At 51.4% G+C, this 27,952-nt stretch overlaps 3 protein-coding genes and 1 non-coding gene across 7 annotated transcripts in view; 1 reads left to right on the top strand and 3 right to left on the bottom strand.

Moving 5' to 3' along the window:
* IKBIP (IKBKB interacting protein) overlaps positions 1-18,591 on the top strand; it is a 35,726-nt gene extending 17,135 nt beyond the window's left edge. The window contains exons 3-4 of one of the 3 annotated variants that reach the window (XM_060195618.1): positions 10,291-11,063; positions 18,528-18,591. In XM_060195618.1, the coding sequence (XP_060051601.1) occupies positions 10,291-11,046 (756 nt within the window). In that variant the 3' untranslated portion in view covers positions 11,047-11,063; positions 18,528-18,591. Of the gene's footprint in view, positions 1-3,295; positions 6,329-10,290; positions 11,719-18,527 lie in introns of those variants that run through there. The other 2 variants (XM_060195619.1, XM_060195617.1) reach the window with 2 other exon arrangements.
* Positions 1-27,952, bottom strand: part of APAF1 (apoptotic peptidase activating factor 1) — a 444,316-nt gene that overhangs the window by 108,447 nt on the left and 307,917 nt on the right. The window lies entirely within an intron of this gene.
* Positions 19,974-25,990, bottom strand: SLC25A3 (solute carrier family 25 member 3). 2 transcript variants are annotated; one of them, XM_060195592.1, is made up of 8 exons: positions 25,839-25,990; positions 25,544-25,659; positions 24,720-24,844; positions 22,820-22,999; positions 22,397-22,578; positions 21,020-21,192; positions 20,391-20,501; positions 19,974-20,307 (listed from the first exon to the last, which is right to left on the bottom strand). In XM_060195592.1, exons 2-8 carry the CDS (start codon positions 25,653-25,655, stop codon positions 20,147-20,149), a joined length of 1,044 nt encoding a protein of 347 aa, XP_060051575.1. In that variant the 5' UTR covers positions 25,656-25,659; positions 25,839-25,990; the 3' UTR covers positions 19,974-20,146. The 2 variants fall into 2 exon arrangements, with proteins under 2 accessions (XP_060051575.1, XP_060051576.1); XM_060195593.1 differs by lacking the exon at positions 24,720-24,844 and adding an exon at positions 24,461-24,582.
* LOC132539701 (small nucleolar RNA SNORA53) lies at positions 21,264-21,505 on the bottom strand. The gene has a single exon (XR_009551028.1). It is a non-coding gene; the product is annotated as a small nucleolar RNA SNORA53 (small nucleolar RNA).

The following is a 27,952-nucleotide window of genomic DNA, read 5'->3' as shown; positions in this document are numbered from 1 at the left end:
CTTCCCCCCTCCTGTCTCAATTTCTCTCTCTCTTGTCTAGTAAAATGGAAAAAATAGTCACCAGGAGCTGTGGCTTCATAGTGCCAACATCAAGCTCCAGAGATAATCTGGGGGCAAAAAAAAAAAGAAAGAAAAAAAGAAAGTCTAGTGGCTACCTCTGGCCTCTCGGGAATGTTCATTTTTAAAAATATCTTCATTTATTCAACAATTTATTAGCTTTATTAATTTTGTTTGATAGGACAGAGAGAATTTTAGAGGGAAGAAGGAAATAGGGAGGGAGACAGACAGAGACACCTGCACACCTGCTTCACCACTTGTGAAGCTTTTCCCCTGCAAAGTGGATCGGGGGCTTGAACCTGGGTCCTTGTGCACTGTCATGTGTGTACTTAACCAGGTGCGCCACCATCCAGCCGCTTAAAATCTTTATTTATTATTAGATAGAGGCAGAGAGAAATTGAGAGGGGAGGAGGACATAGAGAGGTAAAGAGACAGAAGCAGCCCTGCAGGGGAATCGCTTCACAGGCGGTGAAGCAGGTCTGCAGGTGTCTGTCTTTCTCTCCCCCTCTCTGTCTTCCCCTCCTCTGTCCATTTCTCTCTGTCCTATCCAACAACAACATCAATAACAATAAAAATGGCAACAAAAGGAAGTAAATAAATATTTTTGTTTTTTTAATATTTATTTATTTATTTTCCCTTTTGTTGCCCTTGTTGTAGTTCTTATTGTTGTTATTGATGTCGTCGTTGCTAGATAGGACAGAGAGAAATGGAGTGAGGAGGGGGAGACAGAGGGGGAGAAAGATAGACACCTGCAGACCTGCTTCACCACTTGTGAAGCAACTCCCCTGCAGGTGGGGAGCTGGGGTCTCGAACCGGGATCCTTACACAGGTCCTTGTGCTTCGCACCAAGTGCGCTTAATCCGCTGTGCTACCGCCCGACTCCCATAAATAAATATTTTTAAAAATAATAATAAGGGAGTCGGGTAGTAGCGCAGTGGGTTAAGCACACGTCGCACAAAGCACAAGGACCTGTGTAAGGATCCTGGTTCAAGCCCCCGGCTCTCCACCTGCAAGGGAGTCGTGGTGAAACAGGTGTCTGTCTTTCTCTCCCCTCTCTGTCTTCCCCTCTTCTCTCCATTTCTCTCTGTCCTATCCAACAATGAAGACTTCAACAACAACAATAACTACAACAACAATAAAACAAGGGCAACAAAAATAAAATAAAATAAAAAGAAGCAGCCCTGCTTCACCACTCGTGAAGCTTTCCCCCTGCAGGTGGGGACCAGGGGCTTGAACCCGGGTGCTTGTGCGCTGTGCTGTGTGCGCTCAGCCAGGTGCCCCACTACCTGGCCCTGTCAGGCATTTTCTTTCTTTTCTTTTTTCAGGTGGTTGAGTGTGAATTTTATTTAAGCCACTCAGCTGAGGGTCCAGCCCAAGGAAGACTCAAGCAGAAGCTACCCAAGGACTGAACCCGAAGTACAATCACAAGCATTTTTTTTTTAGATTTTGTATCTTTTTTTTATTTTTATTTATTAAAAGGAAACACTGACAGAAACCATAGGATAAGAGGGGTACAACTTCACACAATTCCCACCACCAGAACTCTGTATCCCATCCCCTCCCCTGATAGCCTTCCCATTCTCTATCCCTCTGGGAGCATGGACCCAGGGTCATTATGGGATGCAGAAGGTGGAAGGTCTGGCTTCTGTCATTGCTTCCCCGCTGAACATGGGCATTGACATGTCGATCCACACTCCCAGCCTGTCTCAGGCATTTTCTTCTCTCTCCTCTAAGCATCTGTTTTCCCCGATGCTAATTTCCTCAGAACTGACCATCACCTATTGGGCCACAGGGTGGTTTATCCAGTTGAGTATGATTAGTCACCATGAAGGACACAGGCTAAGGACCTAGGTTCAAGCCCTTACTCCCCAGCTGCAGGAGGGAAGCTTCAGAAGCGGTGAGGCAGTGTGACGGGTGTCTCTCTTTCTCTCCCTCACTACTTTCTCTCTCAATTTCTCTCTGTCCTATCAAATGAGAGAGAGAGAGAGAGAGAAAATCCCCCCCCAGCAGTAGATCCGTGATACAGGTGCCAAGCCCCAGTGAAAACAATGGTGGGAAAAATACATACATAGTAAATAAAAATAATCATCCATTGTGCTTTTGTTGTTCCCACAGGGTTACTGCTGGAGCCCATTTCTTACTTTTTAAAATGCTTATTTATTTGAAAGAGAGAGAAAGGACAGGAAGAAGAGAACCAGAGCCTCACTCTGGCACTTGTAATGCTGGGGATCAGACTTGGGGCCTCATGCTTGAGAGTCAGGGTTTTATCCACTGTACCACCCTTCAGGGGACACTTCAGACTTCTTCATTCTTCTCCCCTCCAGGGTCATTGCTGAGTCTAGATGACCACACTATGAATCCACCGCTCCTGGAGGCCATTTTTTCCATTTTTATTCGACAGGACAGAGAGAAATTGAGAGAGGAGGGGAGACAGAGAGGGAAAGAGACAGACACCTGCAGACCTGCTTCACCACTTGTGAGGCGACCCCCTGCAGGTGCGGAGCCGGGGGCTCGAACCGGGACCCTTGCACCGGTCCTTGGGCTCCATACTATGTGCACTTAACCGGGTGTGCCACCACCTGCCCCCCCCCGACTTCTTTAGCGTTATTTCTTCTCTCTTGGATATACCTTCATAAAAATGCGCACAGCTGGCGGCCAGGCGGTAGCGCAGCAGGTTAAGCGCACAGGGCACGAAACACAAGGACCAACATAAGGCTCCCGGTTCGAGCCCCCGGCTCCCCACCTGCAGGGGCGTCACTTCACAAATGGTCAAGCAAGTCTGCAGGTGTCTGTCTTTCTCTCTGCCTCTCTGTCTTCCCCACCTCTCTCGATTTCTCTCTGTCCTATCCAACAACAACAGCGATAACAATATAATATATAATACCATAGGAATAACAACAACAATAAACAACAAGGGCAACAAAAGGGAAAAATAGCCTCCAGGAGCGGTGGATCTGTAGTGCAGCCATAACCCTGGAGGTAAAAAAAAAAAAAAAATGCACACAGCTTTCAGATTACTAGTTCAAGTGTATAGATTTCCGACAGTCTGATCTGTTAAATTTGTTTAAAATATGTTTTTAAAAAAACTGAATTAAAAATTAAAGTGACGGATGTTTTTGTCAGTGACGACACTTGAACATTTCAGCCGTCTTATGAACTGGCAGGTGGTTGTTAGTGTGATTCCCTAATGCAAAAGTGATTAAGTAGCCTTGGGAATTGTTTTGTGTTATGAATGCAGCTTGAGGCCACTGAAAGTATCCTGCAGGAAGCCACATGGGCCATGTCTCTCCTGAGCCAGTTTGAGCAGGAAGTGTCCAGCCTCCAAAGTGTCGTGCGGCACGTGCAGAACGGCGAGGAGACGCTCGCCGGGGAGGCGCGAGGCCTGCGGGAGAAGCTGCGGAACATCACGGCGGCCTGCAGGAGAAGCCAGGAGGACATGCTTGCCAGCACGGACGCGTTCAAGTCGGAAGCAAAACACATACACTCCCAAGTCACTGTGCGGATTAACTCCGCGGAGCAGGAGATGAGCGTGCTCACCGAGAGGCTGAAAGATCTGGAAGACGGCACGCTCAGAAACATCAGGACAGTACAGCGACAGGAGGAAGAGGATCTTCTGCGGGTGGAGGAGCAGCTCGGCTCTGATGCAACAGCCGTTAGGAAATTAGAAGCGGAAAAGAATGAACTGTTTGCCAGGGGCAAAGAGCTGACGCTCAAGCTTTCCAGCTACGAGCCCAAAGTGGAGGAGTGCAAGACGCATCTCCCAGCCATCGAAAATGCCGTGCGGTCCGTGCTCAGAGTCTCTCAGGACCTGATGGGGACAGAGAAGAAAGTGGAGGACCTGACAGTTCAGATGTTCCACGTGGAGGAGGACATGCTGAACGCAGTGTCTGAGGTGATGGAGCTGCAGAGAGCCCTTGAGGGCGTTCAGTACGACAACAGCATGTTGAAGATGCAGCGTGAGCTGGACGTCCTGAAGGGCAAGGTCCAGGATTTTATCACGTATTCAAGTACAAGAGGAAAGGGCGCCCCAGAAGAACATGATCCGGAAAATGAAAACTGAACCCGCTCCGCGTGTTCTGATGAACCATGTGACGTGTCAGCCCACTGCTGGGCGCGTGGGTCATACTGAAATGCTTCACGAGAAAGTCGGTGAGGTGTCTGTCTGCACAAACGCATCGTCCAGATAAAGCTGGCTTGCCTAAGCACTACGACTTACTTTAACCACTTGGAGTGGAAATATTTATGAATCAGATTTTTCTTTTGAAAAGAAGAATACTTAAGGGCTGGGCAGTGGCACACCTAGTTAATTGCACACAGTACTAAGGAAAGGACCCGGGTTTGAGCGCCTTCTCCCCACCTGTAGGGGGGACGCTTCACTAGCAGTTAAGCGGGGGCTGCAGGTGTCTCTCTTTCTCTCTCCTTCTCTATCTCCCCCTTCTCTCAATTTCCTTCTGTCTTACCAAATAAAATGGAGGAAAAAGAAAAAGTAAGCCACCAGGAGCAGTGGATTCGTAGAGCTGGCATCAAGTCCCAGTGATAACCCTGGAGGTGAAAGAGAGAGAGAGAGAGAGAGAGAAAGAAAGAAAGAATTTTAAATGTTTTTCTAAAAATTAATGGATGTAGTTATGACTATCTCCTAGTATATTGGTCCCAAATATATTAATATATATACATATATATGTAGCTTTTTAAATATTTTTATTGGATAGAGAAAGCCAGAAATTAAGAGGGCAAGCGGGGGTAGAGAGAGACAGAGAGACACCTGCAGCCCTGCTTCACCACTCGGGAAGCTTTCCCCCTGCAGGTGGAGACCGGGGGCTCAAACCCAGGTCCTTGCACACTGTAGTGTGTGCGCTTAACCAGGTGCTCCACCATGTATGACCCCCACACATATATTCATATCTCTTGCAGACACTGAGGAATGTTTACCACTTTACTAAAAAAACCTATTTTGCTTATTTTATTTTTTGGGTCAGGGGTGGTTGGGGTGCCCAGGCAGTATCCAGGTTCAAACCCAGGGTCATACGTGCTAAGTGCATGCTCCACCGCTGAACTACAGTCCAAGCCCCCATTTGTTATTTCCCATCTTACATGCATGTAGTCTGCTTTTTCTGTCAGCGGATCACGCAGCGCTTAAGCGAGAAGGCTTTCGTGTCTCAGGCTCCAAAGTCTCACTCAACCCCTCACGCCACCATAAACCAGAGCTGTGGTGCCATCTCCCTCTTTGTTTGTTTCTATCTAGCTGACTAGCTGACTAGGCGAGTGAGAAAGGCAGCCTGGAGCAGGAAAGCCATGCACACAGTCAGGCCCTCGTCCGTCCGTCCGTCAGTCCGTCAGTTTCAGCCTGAGTTGACTTCACAGGGAAGTGCTCTCTGCTTTTCTTGTCAATGACCAGCAGTAGTTGGGGGGTTACAGTGCAGTTTCCACTGAATCAAACACAAAGAACTTGAAAGTACAGAAACGTACAGAAGGCAGTTACGATCACGTCATTTTTATTACCTGAAGTTGCAAAGTTCTTGAAAAAAATCCCAGACAAACTCTGGGGTTGGGATCCCAGACCTGTGGCAGGTCGTCACGCGTCCTGAAAACCAGCCTGATGTTCCCGCCTGAGGCTCTCGGGTTCCAGGCTCTGACAAAGAAGAACACAGAAGCCCGACAGAGTGCCGCTGTCAGGGGGCAAAGCACTAATCTCTGTGGGCAGCAACAACATGCATTCGTTTGCGTTGATTTCCATATCAACCCAATCGATCGTGAAACTCGCGGGGACTTTGCTGATCCACATCCCGGTCAGGGCAGGGGGTGGTTCCTTCTCTTGCACTGAACACTCCCAATAAACCTGGATGGCTGAGACTTTTTCATCAGAAGAACTATAGTTGTGGTTACAGAATAAAAAGGAGCAAGCTGACACGGTACTCCACACCATGGTTACAAGCGCCGGGGAGCTTGGCTTGATCCCAGCAGCCCACGGGGCACCTGTGTCTCCCCCTTAAAGAAGGAAAGACTTCTGTCTTTCCCCGCGGGCCTGGAGGTGGCTCATCAGTACCATGCAGGGGTTGGACCCTGGGTCCATCGTCCAGCACTGCAGCAAAGTGTCATCAGAGATCACACAGAGCGAACGGGCCTTCCTTTGTCCCTTTCACTCATTTCACTTCTGAGACCGCAAACGTGTATATGCTATCAGATACTCAGGCTTTCTGTGGAGGGAGATGGCCAATATTTTAAGAGACGCTTTTGTATCTTTGTAATTGACAATAAAGTTTACACGACTTTACTTTTGATAAAATGTGTCTATATATCTTTTGGGGGGGCTGGGCGGTAGCGCAGAGGGTTAAGCGCAGGTGGTGCAAAGCACAAGGACCGGCAGAAGGATCCCGGTTCGAGCCCCCGGCTCCCCACCTGCAGGGGAGTCGCTTCCCAGGCGGTGAAGCAGGTCTGCAGTGTCTGTCTTTCTCTCACCCTCTCTGCCTTCCCCTCCTCTCTCCATTTCTCTCTGTCCTATCCAACAACGACAACATCAATGTCAACAACAACAAGGGCAAGAAAATGGGGGGGGAAAGCCTCCAGGAGCAGTGGACGTGTAGTGCAGGCACTGAGCCCCAGTGATAACCCTGGAGGCAAATAAATAAATAAATTCATGCAACATCTGCTTCAGTTCAGTTATGAACTACTTAAAAACGGTGAGGCAGGTGATGGCGCATCTGGCTGAGCACACATTACAGTGCTCAAGGACCCGGCTTCAAGCCCCCAGTCCCCACCTACGGGGGAAATCTTCTTGAGTGGTGAAGTAGGCCTGCACGTGTCTGTCTGTCTCTCTCCTTTTCTTTTTTTCTTTTTTATTTTCCCTTTTGTTGCCCTTGTTGTTTTATTGTTGTACTTATTATTGTTGTTATTGATGTCATGGTTGTTGGATAGGACAGAGAAATGGAGGGAGGAGGGGAAGACAGAGAGGGGGAGAGAAAGACAGACACCTGCAGACATGCTTCACCGACTGTGAAGCGACTCCCCTGCAGGTGGGGAGCCAGGGACTCGAACCGGGATCCTTCCACCGGTCCTCGTGCTTTGCGCCACCTGCGCTTAACCCGCTGCGCTACCGCCCGACCCCCCCTAAACTTGCATCTTCTAACCTATGCTCACTCGCTGTGTCTACCCGGGCACTTTTCTTGGGGGCTCAGTGTTTTTGTTTGTTTGGCTGTAGAACAAGGAAATTAAACCAAATAACCTAAGATTTTGTGTGAGTACATTAGCGTACATGAAAAGTCCAGGGCGGGAGTAGATACCATAATGGTTATGCAGAGAGATTCTCATGCCTGAGGCTCCAAAGTCCCGAGCTAAATCCCACCCCCACCCTCGTCCTGCACCGCCATAAGCCAGAGCTGAGCAGTGCTCTGGTTAGATTAAAAAAAAAAAAAAACATGTTACCATGTTCAAGGACCTGGTTCGAGCCCCAGGGCTGCAGGTGTCTCTCTGTCTCTCTCACACACTATCTCCCCCTTCCTCTCATTTTCTGACTGTCTCTATCCAATAAATAAATAAAGCTTTTATTTAATTTTTAAAAAATTAAAGAAAAAAAACATGAAAAGTCCATACAAATTGGAGAATCACAGGCCTGCTAGAAGCTTCAAGCGATCTGGCCCTTGTATCAGAGTAGGACTGTCTTGGTTGGAAAGCATTGTTACCCTGCCAGCGCAGAAACATTAATAAAATGGACTCATGGACTCGATGAGAGTAAGCCTTTTATTCCCTGTACTCTGGGGAGTCTCTATTGCAGAAAATTCCGTTGTGAAACTTTCCCCTTAAAAATAAAACTGGTTTTGCAATCACGACTTAATTTCCTTCCTGTTTACGGCTCCTTCTGACTTTCTGTCCAAGAGAACGTTTCACAATCTAGCTTCTCTACCAAAGACCAGCTGGGCCACTGCCCCCGGCAAAGAACACGATCCTGTCCAACACTGAGGTGCAAGGGGGCACCGCCAAGAGCCAGAGCTAATGTGTCCAGGGCTCTGTGTCTTTCATCTAAATAAATAAATACTTTCTTTAAATACTAAAATTGTAAGTCACTTGTATTTGGAATAGTAGAATTTTAGAATCTTAATAAAGTTTTTTTTAATTATATATTTGTTTGTTTGTTATTGAATAAAGACTGAGAGAAATTGAGAGAGAAAGGGGAGATAGAGAGGAAGAGAGACACCTGCAGACCTGCTTCACCACCTGTGAAGCGACTCCCCTGCAGATGGGGAGCCGGGGCTCGAACCGGGATCCTTAGGCTGGTCTTTGTGTTTCGCGCCATGTGTGCTTAACCCGCTGCGCTGGTGACCTCTACCCCCCACTCGCGGCACAGCTGGCACACCTATACCAGGCGCTTGACAGCTAGCTGGGGACTGGGCAGCCCACCTGGTGGGGTGCATGCTGTGCCGCGCGCAGGACCTGCGCTTGAGCCCCTGGCCGCAGGGGAGCAGCGTGTGAAGGGGAAACGCTTGGCTGGCAGAGCCGTGCTGCACACCTGTCTTCTCCCCGCGTCTCCTCCCGTCTGCAGAGAGAGATGGGAGTGTCAGGGTCTCGTGGAGACCCGGTGTGTAACTTCGTATGTGTGCATCAGCACTGGAGTTTCACCGCTTTCTGATACCGTTTTTAATTTTTATTTATTTACATGCAGATTTTGAAATTTTTTTTCTTTTTATTTATTACTAGACAGAGGCCAAGAGAAATTGAGAGGAGATGGGGGATAGAGAGGGAAAGAGACAGAGAGAGACGCCTGCAGCCCTGCTTCTCCACTCGTGAAGCTCTCCCCCTGCAGGTGGGGACCAGGGGCTTGAACCCGGGTCCTTGTGCACTGGAACGTGTGCTCAGCCAGGTGCGCCACTGCCTGGCCCCTTGATGACTTCTTCAGACAGAAGCCGATACAGAGGCAGAGCGAGACAGAAAGAGCTCGCAGCACTGACGCTGCCTTGAGTTGCGGGAAAGCAACACTCTGGCCCAGTGAGCTGCTTTGCCTGCCCCGGGGCTATTCAGACACTGGCGCACACAGTAGGACCACAGAGCACAGGCACGTAGTCTTGGACATCAGTTTACTTCAGCTTCAACTACAAATGCATCTTGTTTGTTTATTTATTTTACCAGAGCCCTGCTCAGCCCTGGCTTATGATGGTGCAGGGAACAGAGCCTGGGACTTTGGAGCCTCAAGCATGAGAATCTCTTTGCAGAACCTTTATGCTACCTACCCCTGCACCACACTTTTTCTTTTGTCATTGACTCATGGTACAAAAATTACTGAGAACAATGGTATTTCGGGCCAGGTGGTGGCGCACCTGATTGAGCGCACATGTTACAGTGCACAGGGACCTGGGTTTGAGTCCCCCGTCCCCACCTGCAGGGGGGAAATCTTTGCGAGTGGCGAAGTAGGGCTGCAAGTGTCTCTCTCCCTTTCTTTTTTCTTTCTTTTTAAGTAAATAACTGGTTTATAAAAAAATAATATGAGGGTCGGGCGGTGGCGCAGTGGGTTAAGCCGCATGTGGCGCAAAGCGCAAGGACCGGCGTAAGGATCCCGGTTCGAGCCCCCGGCTCCCCACCTGCAGGGGAGTCGCTTCACAGTCGGTGAAGCAGGTCTGCAGGTGTCTGTCTTTCTCTCCCCCTCTCTGTCTTCCCATTCCTCTCTCCATTTCTCTCTGTCCTATCCAACAATGAACAACATCAACAGTGGCAATAATAATAACCACAACGAGGCTACAACAACAAGGGCAACAAAAAGGGGGAAAAATGGCCTCCAGGAGCGGTGGATTCATGGTGCAGGCACCGAGCCCAGCAATAACCCTGGAGGAAAAAATAAAATAAATTTTAAAAATAAAAATAATTTTTTTAAATCCACTGCTCCTGGTGGCCATTTAAAAACAAGGAAAGCAATTTAAAAACAAGGAAAATAAAAATAATTTTTTTAAATCCACTGCTCCTGGTGGCCATTTAAAAACAAGGAAAGCAATTTAAAAACAAGGAAAATAAAAATAATTTTTTTAAATCCACTGCTCCTGGTGGCCATTTAAAAACAAGGAAAGCAATGACATTTACACTCACCTGGTGGAACGTGTCTGCTTTCCTTATTCTCGGTAGTACACTTACGACATCTTTTCTGAAATGTTCCCCCAAAAGTAGTGAAGCTCTAATTTAAAAGTCACTCAGAATTAAGATTAATTTTAAATGCTAGGTTTCTAATTTAATGATCACGGTATTGTGTTTCCTCAGTGTCAGAAGGCTGAAGCCGTCATGGAACAGTTGAAGTCTTTTCAAATCATGGCTCACCTAAAACATCTGCAGAAGGAGATCCATGAGGTGAGAAGCGGGTCCAGCCGGAGGGCCGAGGGACAGGCTCTGCTGAACAGCAGTCTGACGGCTCTTTCTCAGGACGTCACGAACGTAGAGCACAGCACAACTTCCATGGCAAAAAATGTCGCTCTCAAGATCGCAACTGTGAAGACAGACATAAGGCGGATTTCAGGCCTGGTAACCGATGTCACGTCACTGACAGACTCTGTGCAAGAGCTAGAACGTAAGATCCAGAACGTCGAGAAGAATACAGTGAAAAAGATAGGCGATCTTCTTTCAAGCAGTATTGACCGGACAGCACAGCTCCGGAAGACGGCGTCGGAAAATTCACAGCGGCTCAGCTCTGTCCAGAAGAGCCTGTCTGAGCTGCACAGTCACTTTGACAAGCACGCCGAGAGCTTCTTAAGCCTAGAAAGTGACCGAGCTAAAGTCCTGAAGACGGTGACGTTCGCCAATGACCTGAAGCCAAAGGTGTCTCATCTCAAGAAGGACTTTGACCGCTTGGAACCGCTGGTGGACGATCTGACTGTCCGCATTGGGAGGCTGGTGACTGACCTGCTACAAAGGGAGAGAGAAATTGCTGTGCTCAATGAAAAGATATCGAATATCACAATAGTCCGAGCTGAAATCAATGATATGAAAGATGAAATGGCACACATTTCAGATATGAACTAGCTGTCAATTATTTAGACGTAAGTTCTGTTTTTCTTTTTTTCTTTTTTTTTTTAACCAGAGCACTGATCAGCTCTGGTTTACGGTGGTGCAGGGGATTGAGCCTGGGACTTTGGAGCCTCAGACATGAGAGTCTCTTTGCATAACAATTATGCTGTCTCCCCCAGCCCCATAATTTTTTTTTTAAACATGGAACTCCCCACATGTCACTACACACAAAGAACTCTGATAATTCAGAAAAAATGAAACTTCAGAGCAAATAGGATTTTAGTTTCTTTTATATTTATTTACTATTTTCCCTTTTGTTGTCCTTGTTTTTTTTTTTTAATTGTTGTAGTTATTATTGTTGTTATTGCTGTTGTCGTTGTTGGATAGGTCAGAGAGAAATGGAGAGAGGAGGGGAAGACGGGGGGGGGGAGAGACAGACAGACACCTGCAGACCTGCTTCACCGCCTGTGAAGTGACTCCCCTGCAGCTGGGGAGCCGGGGGCTGGAGCCAAGGGTTCAAACCGGGACTCTTCCGCAGGTCCTTGAGCTTCACACCACGTGCACTTAACCTGCTGTGCTACCACCCGACTCCTGCAAATAGGATTTTGTATTTAACTCTATTTTGTATAGTGAAAAAAAAATTTAAGTTGAGCACTTAATTTTCCAAAATAAATATACTAAAACAAATGCTTGTTGCACTGTGGTGTACACAACCCCAGGTTCGAGCCCACACACAGCACTGGAGGAGTCTGGCTTTTTCCCTTTGTCTCTGTCCAGAATGGTGAAGCCCCAGTGAAGTAGAAAATACACACTTGCAGCTAGTTTAACAAGAATCTTACGCACCCCCCTCCATGCAGGGTAAGATCTGTCCACCTTCCTGCAGCCTCTCCCTGCAGGTGGGGAGTGGGGGTGAGTAGCGGGTCCTTGCAGATGGTAGCACATGTGCTTACTACCCAGGTGCACCACCACCTGGCCCTAGTCGCTGTCTGTGAAAACCTTGAAGATACTGTTACACTCTCCTGGTTCCATTGTCGTTTTCGACGGGTTAGGTTGTTTTCGCCGGGCTGGCTTCACGGGCAGGTAACAGACGACCAGGGACTCATGGTTGAGCTGTAGGCAGTATCTCTTTATTCATGCAGGACGCAGCACAATCTAAGCCGAGCTAAGCTAAACTCAAGGTAAAGTACTCTAAAACTCACAATGCTGTCTTTATATATACTTGCCAAGTAGGGTGGAAACAGGGTGTGACATAGAGAGGGTGGAGAGAAAAGTGACTGGTGACAATCAGAGTGTGACAAGGAGAGGATCAGGGTGTGACAAGGAGGGGGGGTGGAGCAAAAACATATCATGAAACAGTGGGGATTGAACCAATGCCCTGAAGGGAGGTACTTGTTAACAGCGGTTATATAAATAGAATGAAGTGGTTATGTAAATAGAATAGTGTTAAGCAGGGGGGATTTAAACCAAATGAAACAGAAGGGGTCTCATGCATACCAACAATTCCCCCTTTCTTTTTAACTAATGGCCATTGCGGGGTGAACAGAAACGTATATCGTACAGGCGTTTTCAAAAGAACTGGCATAAGACATGGAAAACAAAATATTCGAGCAGCAATAACCAGTGTGATGCCAAGTGGAGCTTTTCTTGCCTCAAAGGGCAAGGCCTAGCAGGCGAAAGGGCATTTCTTGCCTCTGGGAATGCTTCATGCCTCTGGGGGCATCTCTTGCCTCAAAGGGCGTTTCCTGCCTCTGTGGGCATCTCTTGCCTCTTGGGGCGCTTCATGCCTCTGTGGGCATAACCTAATAAGGAGGGGGAGTTTTCTGCCTCTGGGACAGAGCCTGCAGGCGAGGGGACATGGTCTATAAAGTCTCAAGGCAATTGGCTGAAGTTAGTCTTTGAGAAACACAGCTGTGTGTACCAGTAAGTCCGATGGAGGTGTCAGTCCAAAGTAGCTGACCACAGAAGAAAATGCCGGAGGATGAAACGCTGCACGTCTGTCTCGATGGGGAATGTCGGCCATCAGAATTCTGCTTTTCTGTAGAGAGTGAGCTTTGGAGTCTGTGAATCTGTTTCTTCAGGTCGTGCCAGGTCACATTATTGGTTTCCGGGGGCGATGTCAGAGAACAGGGGTCCAAATGGATTTCCGGGAATTCCATTTGAGTAGATGCTTTTTCATGTGAAGACTTGACAGCTGAAATTCACTTACTTGTCAAACAAAACTTGTAGCAGATTAGAAGTTTACTATCATTGATAACTCCATTATAATTGGAAGTCCTTTCTAGTATCATTTCAAGGTTGTTAAAACACTTTAAACTCAATAAAATGTGGAAAGGTAAACAGAAGAACCACGGTTAAAAGCCTTAGGCATGAGAATAATTAACATAATCATTGCACTATCTGCCCCACCCATAACTCATACAGTTTTCAGGATTAAACGTTTCAGATTCATGTCAAGACGTAAAAGAGAAATCAAAGGAGGAAAAAAACAATTTTTTGGATTGTTTCTGGATGTCTCTAGAAATCATGGCTGCGTCCAGCATTTTTTTTTTTTTAAGTCAATGTCAAACAAAAATTCAGTCATTCAAATCATTCTCTTATGAAACGCAACTTGAACCAGATTATCAAGATCTCACCATGTAGGATTAAGAATCCCCGGAGGGCGACCTAGTCCAAAAAGGTCCTCGAAATTCCATTTAGGGTGTTTCTGACTGTTCCTGCTGGATTGCTTCAGGCACCCATTTTTAAAAGCGTCTTCCCATTGAAGAAAGAATCCAATCAGGAGAGTAGAACTAACCACATGTCTCCATACTTGGGAACTGCCAGGGTACTCGAGAATGTTCTTCAAATTAGAGTAGTCCTTCTCCATGGGAAACATTCGAGAAGAAGTCCAGAAAGTTCCAGGGGCAATCCCCATGCATATCCCAAGGTCTACGATCACGGTCATAAAGAACCAAACTGTGGCCTGGAGCAAAATGTAGTCCTTTTCCTCAGGAAACATGGGAGAGGGAATCCAGAAAGTCCAAGGAGAAATCTCCGTGCATCTCCCAAGCTCTATGATCCCGGTCATAAGAAACCAAAGTTCCCGGTGAGGGAACCGAAGTGTGGCCCAGAGTAAAATGTTCCAGAGACAGAGAAACTGTCTCATAATGAAACAGTAGAGGCTTTGGCAAACCTCTTCGTAAGTAGAAGAGAAGACCATAGTGCATAGGTAGGCAAAGTCTTCACTTATCTGGGAGTTGCGCAGGTCTGGCCCCACGTTGTTGCGCCATATGTCGTTTTCGACGGGTTAGGTTGTTTTCGCCGGGCTGGCTTCACGGGCGGGTAACAGACGACCAGGGACTCATAGTTGAGCTGTAGGCAGTATCTCTTTATTCATGCAGGACGCAGCACAATCTAAGCCGAGCTGAGCTAAACTAAAGGTAAAGTACTCTAAAACTCACAATGCTGTCTTTATATATACTTGCCAAGTAGGGTGGAAACAGGGTGTGACATAGAGAGGGTGGAGAGAAAAGTGACTGGTGACAATCAGAGTGTGACAAGGAGAGGATCAGGGTGTGACAAGGAGGGGGGGTGGAGCAAAAACATATCATGAAACAGTGGGGATTGAACCAATGCCCTGGAGGGAGGTACTTGTTAACAGCGGTTATATAAATAGAATGAAGTGGTTATGTAAATAGAATAGTGTTAAGCAGGGGGGATTTAAACCAAATGAAACAGAAGGGGTCTCATGCATACCAACATTCCATGGTTCCTGCAGAAAAGTCTGACTATCTTGAGTATGGTTTGATATTTCTTTTTCTTTCATTTTTAATATTTTTTTATTGATTCCCTTTTGTTGCCCTTGTTTTTATTGTTGTAGTTATTATTGTTGTTATTACTGATGTCGTCGTTGTTGGATAGAACAGAAATGGAGAGAGGAAGGGAAGACAGAGAGGGGGAGAGGAAGACAGGCACCTACAGACCTGCTTCACCTCCTGTGAAGCGACTCCCCTGCAGGTGGGGAGCCAGGGGCTCGAACCGGGATCCTTACACGGGTCCTTGCGCTTTGCCCCACGTGTGCTTAACCCACTGCGCTACCGCCCAACTCCTGACATTTATTTTTCTGATGGAGCATTCAATTCCTTGAAGAGTTGCCTCATTTTTCCACGCCTTTTTTTTTTTTTCTGAGTGGACCTATCTGTTGGGACAGGAGTATAGAGATATTAATACTGGTTAAGATTAGGGGGAGGGAGGGAGGGATGCTGTGGAGTGACAGCGAATAAGCATGAAGTTTCGGGGCTGAGTAGTGGCACAGCTGGCTGAGCACACGTTACTGTGCACCAGAACCCAGGTGTGAACCTCTGGTCCCTACCTTCACCGCCTGGGAAGCGACTCCCCAGCAGGTGGGGAGCCGGGGCTCGAACCGGGATTCTTATGCCGGTCCTTGTGCTTTGTTTGCACCACGTGTGCTTAACCTGCTGCGCTACCACCCGACTTCCCCCCCCCCCCAGTTTCTCTATCATAGCCAATAAAATAAAAAAAAAAGAAAAGGGTCCGGGAGGTAGCACAGTGGTAAAGCTTTGGACTCTCAAGCATGAGGTCAAGAGTTTGATCCCCGGCAGCACATGTACCAGAGTGATGTCTGGGTCTTTCTCTCTCCTCCTTTCTCATAAATAAATAAAATCTTTAAAAAATATATTAAAGGGAGTCAGGCAGTGGTGCAGTGGGTTAAGCGCACGTGGCGCAAAGCGCAGGGACCGGCGTAAGGATCCCGGTTCAAGCCCCCTGGCTCCCCACCTGCAGGGGAGTCGCTTCACGGGCAGTGAAGCAGGTCTGCAGGTGTCTGTCTTTCTCTCCCCCTCTCTCTCTGTCTTCCCCTCCTCTCTCCATTTCTCTCTGTCCTATCCAACAACAAAGCAACATCAACAATGGCAATAATAACCGCAACGAGGCTGCAACAACTAGGGCAACAAAATGGGGGAAAAATGGCCTCCAGGAGCGGTGGATTCATGGTGCAGGCACCGAGCCCAGCAATAACCCTGGAGGAAAAAAAAAAAAAAAAAAAATATATATATATATATATATATATATATATATATTAAAGATGATCATTTAAAAAAAAGAAAAAAGAAAAACCACCAGGAGCAGTGGGTTTGTGGTGCAAGCACTGAGCCCCAGCGATAACCCTGAAGGCAAAAAGAGAGAGAGAGAGAGAGAGAGACCTGCAGCCCTGCTTCATCTCTCCTGAAGCTTTTCCCCTGCAGGTGGGGACTGGGGGCTTGAACCCAGATCCTTGCGCATTGTAACATGTGTGTCCAATAGGGGACCAGACGGTGGTGCACCTGGTAAGGGCACATAGTACTGACTGACCCGGCGTAAGGATCCTGGTTCCAGCCCCAGGCTCCCCACCTGCAGGGGAGTCGCTTTGCAAGCGGTGAAGCAGGTCTGCAGGTTTCTGTCTCTCTCTCCCTCCCTAGCTACCTCTCCCCTCTCAATTTCTCTGCGTCCTGTCCATTAAAACGGGGGAAATGACAGCCAGGAGCAGTGGATTCCTAGTGCTGGCACCAAGCCTCAGCAATAACCCTGGAGGCAAAAACAAAAACAAAAACAAAAAAAGGTGTGTTCAACCCGGTGCACCAGCACCTGGGCCCCCAGGAAAACCACTTTGTAAGCCTTCTGGGACCTTTAGTAACAGGAGATGGAGACAGAATCTAGTGACAAGGCAGGTCACACCAGGGGGACAGCTGTCACCTCAGCAGAGGAAGCAGAGGATCTCGCAGTGCTAACAGCCCATCCAGCTGGCCAGGTCACCAAGGTGCTGGGCTGGACGGATGGCAGGTGCGGGTGCAGTTCAAGGACACCAGCTGCTCCTCCCCCTGGTATGTCAAGACCCCCGCCCGTGAGGACCAGCGCCCACACTGCTGGCGTCCGAGTGAGGCCTGCCGCGGCACTAGCCCCTGGCTGGGTCCCAGTTCCCCATGTCTGCTCCACCGCTGGCCTGAGTGGATGAGCTGCCGCTGTCAGTAACCAGCTGTATGTAAAAAAAAATAAAAATGGGAGTTGGGTTAAACCTGCAGGTTAAGCGCAGGTGGTGCAAAGCACCAAGGACCGGCGTAAGGATCCCGGTTCAAGGCCCCCAGCTCCCCACCTGCAGGGGAGTCGCTTCACAGGCGGTGAAGCAGATCTGCAGGTGTCTTTCTCTCCCCTCTCTGTCTTCCCCTCCTCTCTCCATTTCTCTCTGTCCTATCCAACAACAACGACATCAATACCAACAATTACAGCAATAAAAAACAAGGGCAACAAAAGGTAAAATATCTTTAAAAAATATTTGTTGTATAGCCGCCGATTGTGATGGTTTTGTGGTATGTACAGATCAAGTCATGCAGCAAAATATGTATTGAAAAAACTTGCCATAGGTGAGCAAGTGTTCATACATGACTATAAACACACGTGACAAAGCCGGGTACACCATATAGTGCATGCCACACAAGGCCCAGGGTTTGACCCTTAGCACATGTAACAAAGCAGTGCTGGGCTGGGGAGACAGCACAATGGTTATGCAAGAACCTTCCATGCCTGAGGCTCCAACGGCCCCAGGTTCAATCCCTAGCACCACCATAAAGCAGAACTGCTCAGTGCTCTGAACAAAAAGACAATGCTGGGGAGCTGGGTGGTGACACAGTGGGTTAAGTGCACATGGCGCCAAGCGCAAGAACCGGCGTAAGGATCCTTGTTCGAGCCCCCTGGTTCCCCTCCTGCAGGGGAGTCAGTTCACAGGCGGTGAAGCAGGTCTGCAAGGTGTCTGTCTTTCTCTCCGCGCCTTCCCCTCCTCTCTCCATTCCTCTCTGTCCTATCTAACAACGGCATCAATAACAACTACAACAATAAAAAAAAGGGCAACAAAAAGAGAAAATAAAATATATAAAAAAAGACAATGGTGTTTGGGGGCTCCTCCCCAGGAGTCTCAGGTCTCGCTGTAAATATCCAAAGAGCCGTCCCATAGGCAGCTCAAGAGGGGCATAGTGGCAGGTGTTGGACTTGACACAATACAGCATGCTCTGGTTCTCTAGGAAAAAACCACCAAAAAAAACTACTTCTAGAACTGACATGAGATTATCTTCACAAATCAGGGTTGGCAGAAAGCCAAGCCACAAGGGACTTTGTCTCCAGGGTTATAGCTACAGGCCAGTGCCAGCACTAGCCATCAACTGTCCCCGGCAGCCTTTTTCTTCTCGTTTTTATTGAACATGATAGAAATTGAGGAGGCAGAGGTCAGAGGGAGAAAGACACCTGCAGACCTGTTTCACCACTTGTGAAGTGAACCTCCTGGGGAGCCGGAAACTGGAACCCGGATCCTTGAGCTTAGTATTATGTGCTTAACTGGGTGCATCACTGCCTTGGGGCCTTAACTTTATCCACTGTGAAATGGAGTACTTACTCTACGTGCTGCCAGACGCTAAGATTCACATCCAAGGATGGATGGATAGTAATTTTTTTTTTTTTTTTTTTGCCTCCAGGATCATTGCTGGGGCTCAGTGCCTGCACCATGAATCCACTGCTCCTGGAGGCCTTTATTTTTCCCCCTTTTGTTGCCCTTGTTATGGTTATTATTGTTGATGTCGTTCATTGTTGGATAGGACAGAGAAATGTAGAGAGGGGAAGACAGAGGGGGAGAGAAAGACATACCTGCAGACCTGCTTCACCGCCTGTGAAGCAACTCCCTTGCAGGTGGGGAGCTGGGGGCTTGAACCGGGATCCTTACGCTTGGCACCACATGCGCTTAACCCACTGCACTACCGCCCGACTCCTGTAATATTTAAACAGGCTCTTTTTAAACATCTAGACTGGGAGAAAACTCGTCTGTGCTTGACCCACTCTGAGCCCAGTCAGTCCTTGTTGTACTGGGGAGGTGGGAGTTTCAGTATTGGATTTTTAAAATTTTCCCTTTTGTTGCCCTTGTTGGATAGTTGCTGTGGTTATTATTGTTGTAGTTATTGGATAAGACAGAGAGTAATGGAGAGGAGGGGAAGACAGAGAGGGGGAGAGAAAGACAGACACCTGCAGACCTGCTTCACCGCTTGTGAAGCGACTCCCCTGCAGGTGGGGAGCTGGGGACTCGAACTGAGACTCTTACGCCCGTCCTTGCGCTTTGTGCCAAATGCGCTTAACTCACGCGCTTAACTGCCTCCAGGGTTTCTGCCAGGAATCCAGTGCTCATGGGTGGCCATTTTTCCATTTTATTGTGCAGAAGAGAAATTGAGAGGGATGGGGGAGATGGGGAGAAAGACACCTGTAGACCTGCTTCACCAGTTGTGAAGCATTCCCCCTGCAGGTGGGGAATGGGGACTTGAACCTGGGTCCTTGCACTGAACCAGGTGCACCACACTCGGGCCCAGCTGCCTGTCTGAGAATCTACCCAGAACACTGAAGCCCCAGTGGTAAGAACAAGTATTTCCCAGGAACAGCTATTAGGATGCAAGTATTCAATCAAGTTAGTCTGCATTTTCTCCTTTGAGGTTGACTTGGAATTCTCTCCATTTGAGAGGTCAAACTTTTGGAAGACGTATGAATTAATGAGGGAGAACCAGCTGGCATGTGTGATATTGGAGCTCAGGCTTTTTCTTAAGTATTTTTCTTTTTTTAATATTTTTTGTAATTTTATTTATCTTCCCTTTTGTTGCCCTTGTTGTCTTATTGTTGTTGTAGTTGATGTCGTTGTTGGGTAGGACAGAGAGAAATGGAGAGAGGGGGAGAGAAAGACAGACACCTGCAGACCTGCTTCGCCGCCTGTGAAGCGACTCCCCTGCAGGTGGGGAGCTGGGGGCTCGAACCGGGATCCTCATACCGGTCCTTGCGCTTAGCGGCACCTGCGCTTAACCCGCTGCGCTACCGCCCGGCTCCCTCTGAAGTATTTTTCTAACAGGAGTCCAAGAAACCATAAAAACCACCAAGTAACACAGAAATTCCCGAGCAGTGCGATTTATTTCAATAGTTAATTTTGAACTCTTGCTCAAGGCGTGAGCGCTACAGTGATTTCTCAGAAAAGACGATTCCCTACACTGTCAAGAGATAGAAAAGTTTCTCCTGCACTGTCAACACTGATCAACACAGATTCAGTCCAGTTGCTGTGATGCGTCTACTGAGTTAACCCGAGCTTCTTCTTCAAGGACTCTGGCATCTCAGGGGGAGGAGGGCGAGGAAGCCTGAAGTAGACCTTCACGGAGTCATAGATGAACCACTGGAGGGCAGTCAGGGTGCCAATCATGATGATTCGGGCAAAGAGTCCCTTCCACACGCCTAAGGGGAATGAGAACCATGAGTGGGATCGGTGGCATGCCCCGTGTCCCCGTTGTTCTGAATGGGAGAGAAAGGCTGCTTACCTCTGAAGCCAAGTCTCTGAAGGACCTGAGAAGCACTGCTACCCTTCTCTTTATTCAACACGGACACCACGGAATCAGCAGGGTGAGAAACGATTGCACAGAAGACTCCGGCTGCAAAGTGTAGGGAAGCGGTCAGCTAGGGGTCAGCTTTAAGCAAAGCAGGGCTGGGAGACAGTCCTGAAGGTGTCCCGGGTCTAATGGCCTGAGGCACCACGAGCCAGGACCACAGCAGCTCTGCAGAGAAATGTGGCAGGACTGCTGGGCGCCTGTGCCCTCATCCTGGCCACCCCAGGCAGGGCGAGCGCTGCAGTGCCACTCTGACTGCTCTCACGTGAAAACTGTTATGTAATAAAAACATATTTTTACAGAAAGTTCACGGTCAACAACCTTTTCATACAAAAAAAAAAAAAAAAGAGCTGTAACCAGTTGAGATCAGTGTGACCCGGGAGGTGACACAGTGGACACAGCATGGGACTCTCACGCATGAGGCCCCGAGTTCAATCCCAGCAGCACACGTGGCAGAATGAAGTCTGGTTCTCTCTCTTTCGCACAAAACCTCTAGTGTCATGGCTTTTCCTCTCAAAGATGACTCCGTCCTCAGCCTGAGACAAGACCAGCCCCGCACACACCTATGTAGCCGGCCACGAAGGTCACCACCAGCTGCTCCGCCTTGCTGCACTCGCTCCTGGGCTTGGGCACCACAAACTTGTACAGCGCCTCCACGGTGCGCTCGAAGCAGGCGAACTTCATCATGGTGTACGGGATCTGTCTCATCCAGAGAGGAGCGACGCCCTTGTAGAACCTGAGGAGACAGAGGGCCATCTGCTCGGTCTGCGACACGACACCGCAGCAGAAACTCGCTCGGTTCACTCGCGTGTCCGCACACCAGTCGAGTCCTGGCGGAGCGAATGGCAGCCGGCTGCTGCCATCCCACCAGAACTGGAGACTAACATGCAGGTGTATTTCTCTCACATGCCAATGACTCAAGCACCTTTGACTGTACAACCAAAAAAGTTGCCGGATGTCTCTGACTGGAACTACAAGAAACAGGAAGTTTGCGAGCAGAACTCAGTTCAAGACTGACATCCACAAAGGCGGATCTAAGGCAGCATGTTGCCCTGGGAATGGGTGCACTGGGGCTCGGCCGTTTCTGAGCACAGAGAATGCAAAGCACCTGCCACCCACGCCCACCCCCAGGCCGCAAGGTGAGCGCAGAGCCACCCTCTGGTCCACGTGTGTGCAGGCTGTGACGTCAGGAAGCGAACCTGGGTGCTAGCTCAGGACGCTCGACTTAGCACCTCTGCACACACAAGCCTCTGTGGGAGGAGCAAGGAGGCAGCCGGCCATAGTGCTGCTCCCACATGGAGCCTGATGCCTGAACCCAGGGTCATAACACATGGCTCACTGTCTATGAAGAGCTATATTCTGACACATCCCCCCACTGCAAATTCTTTTTTTTAAAGTTTATTTATTTCCTTTTGTTGCCCTTGTTGTCTTTAACCGCCTGTTAAGTGACTCCCCTGCAGGTGGGGAGCTGGGGGCTCAAACCAGGATCCTTGAGCAGGTCCTTGTGCTTTGCGCCACCTGCGCTTAACCTGCTGCAGTACCGCCCGACTCCCCCGCTGCAAATTCTTAACTGTGAGCACAGATGACCAGGATTCACATGTCATCTCTGAAACTATGTTGTGTTTAGGTTATCAAACCATTTGGTGGGTGTACAAACAGTCTAGCTCCTGTCTTATGAGAAACCACAGGAATTTCAACTGAGGTCACAGGTTATTCGTCCACCTGTGCGTCTCTGGGGTTGTGTGTTCTCCGCACCTCGCAGGGGAACTCTCCCGAGTGACGGAGCAGAACCACGGCGACTAGCTCTCCTCCCTCCTGGGGAAGAAGCTGCGTGGGGTGTCTGCTAGGAGCAGTGCAGCCACAGGCGCAGCGCCCGCGGGGGAAGGACCGCAGTCCCGAGAGCCGGCGCACCACGGCACGGGCTTCGGGTGCCTACTTACGCGAAGAGGCCTTCTTCCTTGTACATTTTGGGAGCCGCGTCCCTCAGAGTGTTGGCGTAACCTGGCTGGGTTTGAATCCGGACCTTAGCGGCTTCCATGGGAGCCAGCGCAATGTCAGCAAAGAACTCGGCGCTGGCGGAGGAAGCCAGGTACAGCGACGTGCGCCAGAGGTAGCTGTTCTCCTGGTGGCGGGCACACAGACACAGGAGGGCATGAGGGGCGCTGGACGAGAGCACGCTACCCCCACCTCAGTTTAGTAGCCCGGGGTCTCAACCAGAAGGACCCCCCAGTCCCCTTCAAGAACACGCCGGGCTCTCTAGAACAGAGCACGCGGCCCCGTGAGGCGCCAGCTCGCGTCTGTCTCCGCTACAAGCCGCGCGATGACCAGAAACGCGCTGTCCCCAAGCTCAGCCACACACGTACCTCTCCCAGTATGTTGCTGTACAAGACTTTGAAGACTTCGTAAAAGCCAAACTTGCAGAGCCCCTGCATCGAGTAGCCGATGAAGGTAGGAGCCCACCCTTTGGCCAGGCCCCGCACGCCGTCTTCTTTAAGGGTAACGGAGAAGCCGTTAAATATGCCCTTGTACTTCTGGGGGTCCACCTGGATTTCAAGAACAAAGGCTCAATGTTCCAGTGAGTCACGGTTTCTGAAGAGCAAGAGACCCGTTCCTTCAGTCTCCCCCGTTGGTTCTAAAACAAACCCAGTAGCTATTAGCAGGTATGTCACTGCATGTTCACTGCACGTCAGCTTTACCTGTGTAATTCTTTTTTATTGTTTTTTCATGAGTTGGACAGAGACAGTCAGAAATCAAGAGGGAAGGGGTGACAGAGAGGGAGTGAGACAGACACCTGCAGCCCTGCTTCGCCACTCGCAAAGCTCTCCCCCTGCAGGTGGGGACGGGGCTCAAACCTGGGTCCCGCGCACTGACCCCTGCGCCCAGCCAGACGGGCCCCACCCAGCCCCCGCGGTCACCTCTAAACGCAGCAACTCGCTCTTTGAGCGTTAGCAGCACTGGCAGTCTGGCCAGGAGAGCAGTTTCTATATCTGCTGACTCCTTTCATCAGTTAGGTTGGATTTTCATTTTAGGAATAAAAAACCTGCAGAATATCACTCTAGGCCACACGTATGCTCTCAACCTGGGCGCCTCTGTGACCTTGAAAATAAATGACGCCTCAGCCGGTGGCCGGGAGGCGGTGCAGCAGATAACGCAGCACGTGCACCAGTGACATCTGTTTCCTTCTCTCTCACCTCTCTGCTCTGCTCTCATGCCTGAGGCTCCAAGCCCCTGGTTCAGTCTCCCACACCGTGAGCTAGAGCTGAGCGGCTCTTCACAAAGTGCCTGCTTACTAGCAGAGCGAGCGAGCCAGCGAGGCCCCAGTCAGCCGAGTGCAGCACTCAAGACACTGCCCACTGGAGGTGCCTCCCCGGCTGCTGGTCACTTCCTCGTCTCCGAGACAGACAGACAGGCAGGCAGGCAGGCAGGCAGGCAGGCACACAGACACACGTGCCCAGTGTCGGGTGCAGTCACAGCGCGGTCACAAGCACGGCGGTTTCCCATCAGGAGTCAGACTCACTCCAAGCCGGCCCGTTAGTGGTGCTGCCCTCGCGCTTTCCCTCCCCCTCCGCGGCCACCCGGCTCCCCTGCACGCCCTGCCCTGCCCTGCCCTGCCCTGCCCTGCCCTGCCCTGCCCTGCCCTGCCCTGCCCTGGGAGCAGACTTCTAGGCAAGCTCAGGGCGGCCTGACCTCTGTCTCCGCGCTCAGGCGACAACGCTAATCGTTTCTGCCTGCAGGGCTACTGCTGGGCTTGGCGCCGCACGGGAGTCCACTGCGCCTGGGGGCCATCCCCCTTCTGTTGCCCTTGTTGCTGTAACCTTGCTGTGGTGGTTACTGTTATTCTTGTCGTCGTTGTTGGACAGGACAGAGAGAAATGGAGGAGGGAAGACAGAGAGGAGGAGAGACAGCGCCGCCGCCTGCAGGCGGGGAGCCGGGGGCTCGCACCGGGCTCCTCACGCGGGTCCTGGCTCTGATGCCAGAAGCCCGGACGGACCCGAGGTACCAACCTGCATGCGGCATTTGACTAAGTCCAGCGGGACGACGGCCGTGTGCGTGAGCCCACAGCTCAGGACCCCGCCGACGCCGCACAGCGCATAGAACTTGAGGGAGCCGTACTCGCAGCTGTGCTCTGCAAAGACACGCCCGCGTCAGCCAAGCCCCCGCGTGAGTCCCCGCGAGCCAGGCGAGCGCGTCCACGCTGCGTGTCCGCATGTCCGCACGTCCACTCCGCACGTCCGCATGCACGGCGGCCGCCCGCCGACCCACCTGCATCCGGCACTTTACCAGGTCCAGGGGGACCAGCGCCGTGTGCGTGGTGCCGCAGCTAATGACGCCGCCCACGCCGCACAGGACAAAGAACCTGCCAGACCCGTAGTCGCAGCTGTAGCGCTCTGCTCGGGAGAGAGGGCGGGACGGGACGGGAGCCGCTGGCGCCTGTCTGCTCGCTCAGCTGCGGGGCGGGGGCGGGGGCAGGTGCAGGGGGCGGGGGCAGGGGTGCGGGGACAGGGGGGGCGAGGCAGGGGGGCGGGGGCAGGGGGGCGGGTGCAGGGGACACGGGGGCGGGTGCAGGGGTGCGGGGGCCGAGGCAGGGGTGCGGGGGCAGCAGGCCTCAGGACCCGGCTCTAGAGAGAGGAGGCCGTGGGGTCCCGGGCCTAGAGGGGCTGGAGGGCACGAGGTCAGCCCCCAGCTTCCCGACCCGGCGGGGTCAGAGGGCACGAGGTCAGCCCCCAGCTTCCCGGCCCGGCGGGGTCAGAGGGCACGAGGTCAGCCCCCAGCTTCCCGGCCCGGCGGGGTCAGAGGGCACGAGGTCAGCCCCCCGCATCCCGGCCCGGCGGGGTCAGAGGGCACGAGGTCAGCCCCCCGCATCCCGGCCCGGCGGGGTCAGAGGGCACGAGGTCAGACCCCCGCTTCCCGGCCCGGCGGGGTCAGAGGGCACGAGGTCAGACCCCCGCATCCCGGCCCGGCGGGGTCAGAGGGCACGAGGTCAGCCCCCCACGCCGCCACCCGGCGGGGCCGCTCCGAGGCCGGCGGCGCTGCGCGGAGGACGCGGGGCTGTGGGCGCCCTCGGGCGGGGCTCCCCACGGTCTCACCTTCCACGGCGGCGGCGGCCAGGCCCCGGGGGCGGGCGGCGGGGCGGTCGGGCTGCAGGGCCGGCGCGTGGAAGGGGTTGGCCCGCGCCAGCTGGGCCACGCTGGAGAACATCCTCCTGGCGGCGGGGGACAGGCGGTGAGCGAGGGCGGCCCGGGCCCGGCCCCGGCTCCGGCCCCGCCGCAGCGCCCTTGAGAGGTCACGGCCGCCCCCGGGGACACCGCGCACACCGGCCGCGCCCCGCGCCCAGCCCGGACACCCGCGCCCCGCGCCCCACGCCGGCCGCGCCGCACTCACGCCCCAAGATGGCGAAACCAGCTCCTCCTGCGGCGAAGGACTGCGGCTCACAGAGGCCGGACGTCCTCCCGGCGCCGAGCTCTGCGCCCTTCGCGCGCCGTCACCGTGACGCACGCGGCGCCGCGCCACGCGCAGCCACCGCCCATTGGTGGAGAAGCACGCCGAGGGCCGCGGCGTCATCGCGCTCTCCTAGCAACCCTGGTCCCGCCCCCGCAGGCCCCGCCCTTCCGGCCCCGGCTAATGCGCAGGAGGGGTCGTTCTGCGCAGGCGCGCATTCCCGGGCGGGGGGTGGGGAGGAGGAGGCGGTGGCGGCCAGGCTGGTGCCGGTGACCTTCTCCTTGGGGACTCTCCTTGGCGGAGGGCACTGCCGCCTCTGGCTTTCCTGTCAGTGCTGACAGAGACGCCGCTTAAAGGCTAAGCGACGGAAGAAAGTGTCCGGTGGTGTCTTATTTCGGTACTGCAGTTAAAGTGTCCCCGCACAGTGCACCAAAGGGAGGGGCTGGGTCATGGCGGCCGAGGAGGACCTGGAGGGGCCTGACTGCGGAAAACTGGGAAATGCAATGCACGTCCAAACTGCTGCGTGTCACTGCCGACTGCAGACCTTTAGGCCCCCAATAGAGAAATTAAAAAATGATAATAATAGTGCACCAAAGGGAAGGACTTGGGGGTCCTCGCGCGCTGTGATGTGTGCGCTTAACCAGGTGTGCCACCGCCTGGCCCCGCTTTTCAAATGCTTGTTATCACTACCATGTCTCTACATGTCTCTGATATCTGATTACTGTAAAAAATGGCGACTAATCCCTAGCACTGCAAAAACGGTATCATCTGTTTTCCATCTACACCATGCCTCGGCCTCGCGGGAGCTTAATGTGCAGCTTGGCGGTACGAGAATCCGGCATGAAGCCCAGCCAGTCTATCTTGGCGTCACTCTCGATCGCACTCTGTCATTTCACGAACATCTCATAAAAACTGCAGCAAAGGTGGGCGCGAGGCATCACATCATTGCAAGACTGGCCAGCTCCTCATGGGGCGCGAGCGCTTCCACACTGCGATCATCATTTCTGGCATGATGCTATTCCATTGCAGAATACTGTGCCCCAGGATGGTTCCGTAGCCCCCATGTCCACTTGGTCGATTCCAAATTATATTCCTCCATGAGGATCATTTCTGGAACCATCCGTTCCACCCCGGTTCCACGGCTGCCAGTTCTTAGCAACATCGCCCCGCCAGATATTCGTCGGGATGCGGCATCATCTAAGTTCATTTCCCACGTCTACACTCCACCAGACCTGCCAATATACGCGGATATCTTCGCCCACCCTGTCCAACGCTTGACGTCTCGTTACCCAATCTGGTCCCCTATGCCTACACTGAACTTCTCTGTTCCAGACTCTTGGAAACAGAGCTGGCAGTCAGCTGAGGTAAAGAACAAACACCTCATCACAGACCCCTGCGAGCGTCAACCCGGCTTTGACCTAGCACGTTATGACTGGGCCCTCCTCAATCGCTATCGAACAGGCCATGGCCGGTGTGCCGCTATGTTCCATCGCTGGGGAGCCAGAGACGACCCGAACTGCCCCTGCGGCTCCAGACAGACTATGACCCACATAGTCAACGACTGCCACCTCTCCAGATTCAAAGGAGGTCTCGAAACTTGACATCAGGCTCAACCTGACGCTGTGGACTGGCTACGGAAGAAGGGCAGACGCTAGAAGAAGAACTACCAGGGTTGTCACTGGGGCTCCATGCTAAAAATCCACCACTCTAAGCAACCTATTTTTTTCTTCCTCTTTCTTTCCTTTCTTTCTTTTCCTTCCTTCCTCTCTTTCTTTCTTTATTTCCTTCCTTCCTTCCTTCCTCCATTCCTTCCTTCCTCCCTTCCTTGCTATTGTATTGGATAGGACAGAGAAATTGAGATGGGAGGGAAAGAGAGGGAGAAAGACAGACACCTGCGGATCTGCTTCGCCGCCTGGGAAGCTTTCCCCCTGCCACTGGGGAGGGAGCTGGTCCCTGTGCAGAGTGCTATGTACACTCAACCCCCACCCCCACCCCCAGAGACCAAATCTTTCTTTACCAGTTAACAGGACTCTTGCGGGAATCTTGAGGGAACTTGA

Source organism: Erinaceus europaeus, chromosome 7, assembly GCF_950295315.1.
Source record: "Erinaceus europaeus chromosome 7, mEriEur2.1, whole genome shotgun sequence".
NCBI lineage: Eukaryota > Metazoa > Chordata > Mammalia > Eulipotyphla > Erinaceidae > Erinaceus > Erinaceus europaeus.
This window is presented reverse-complemented; position numbering and strand designations above follow the sequence as displayed.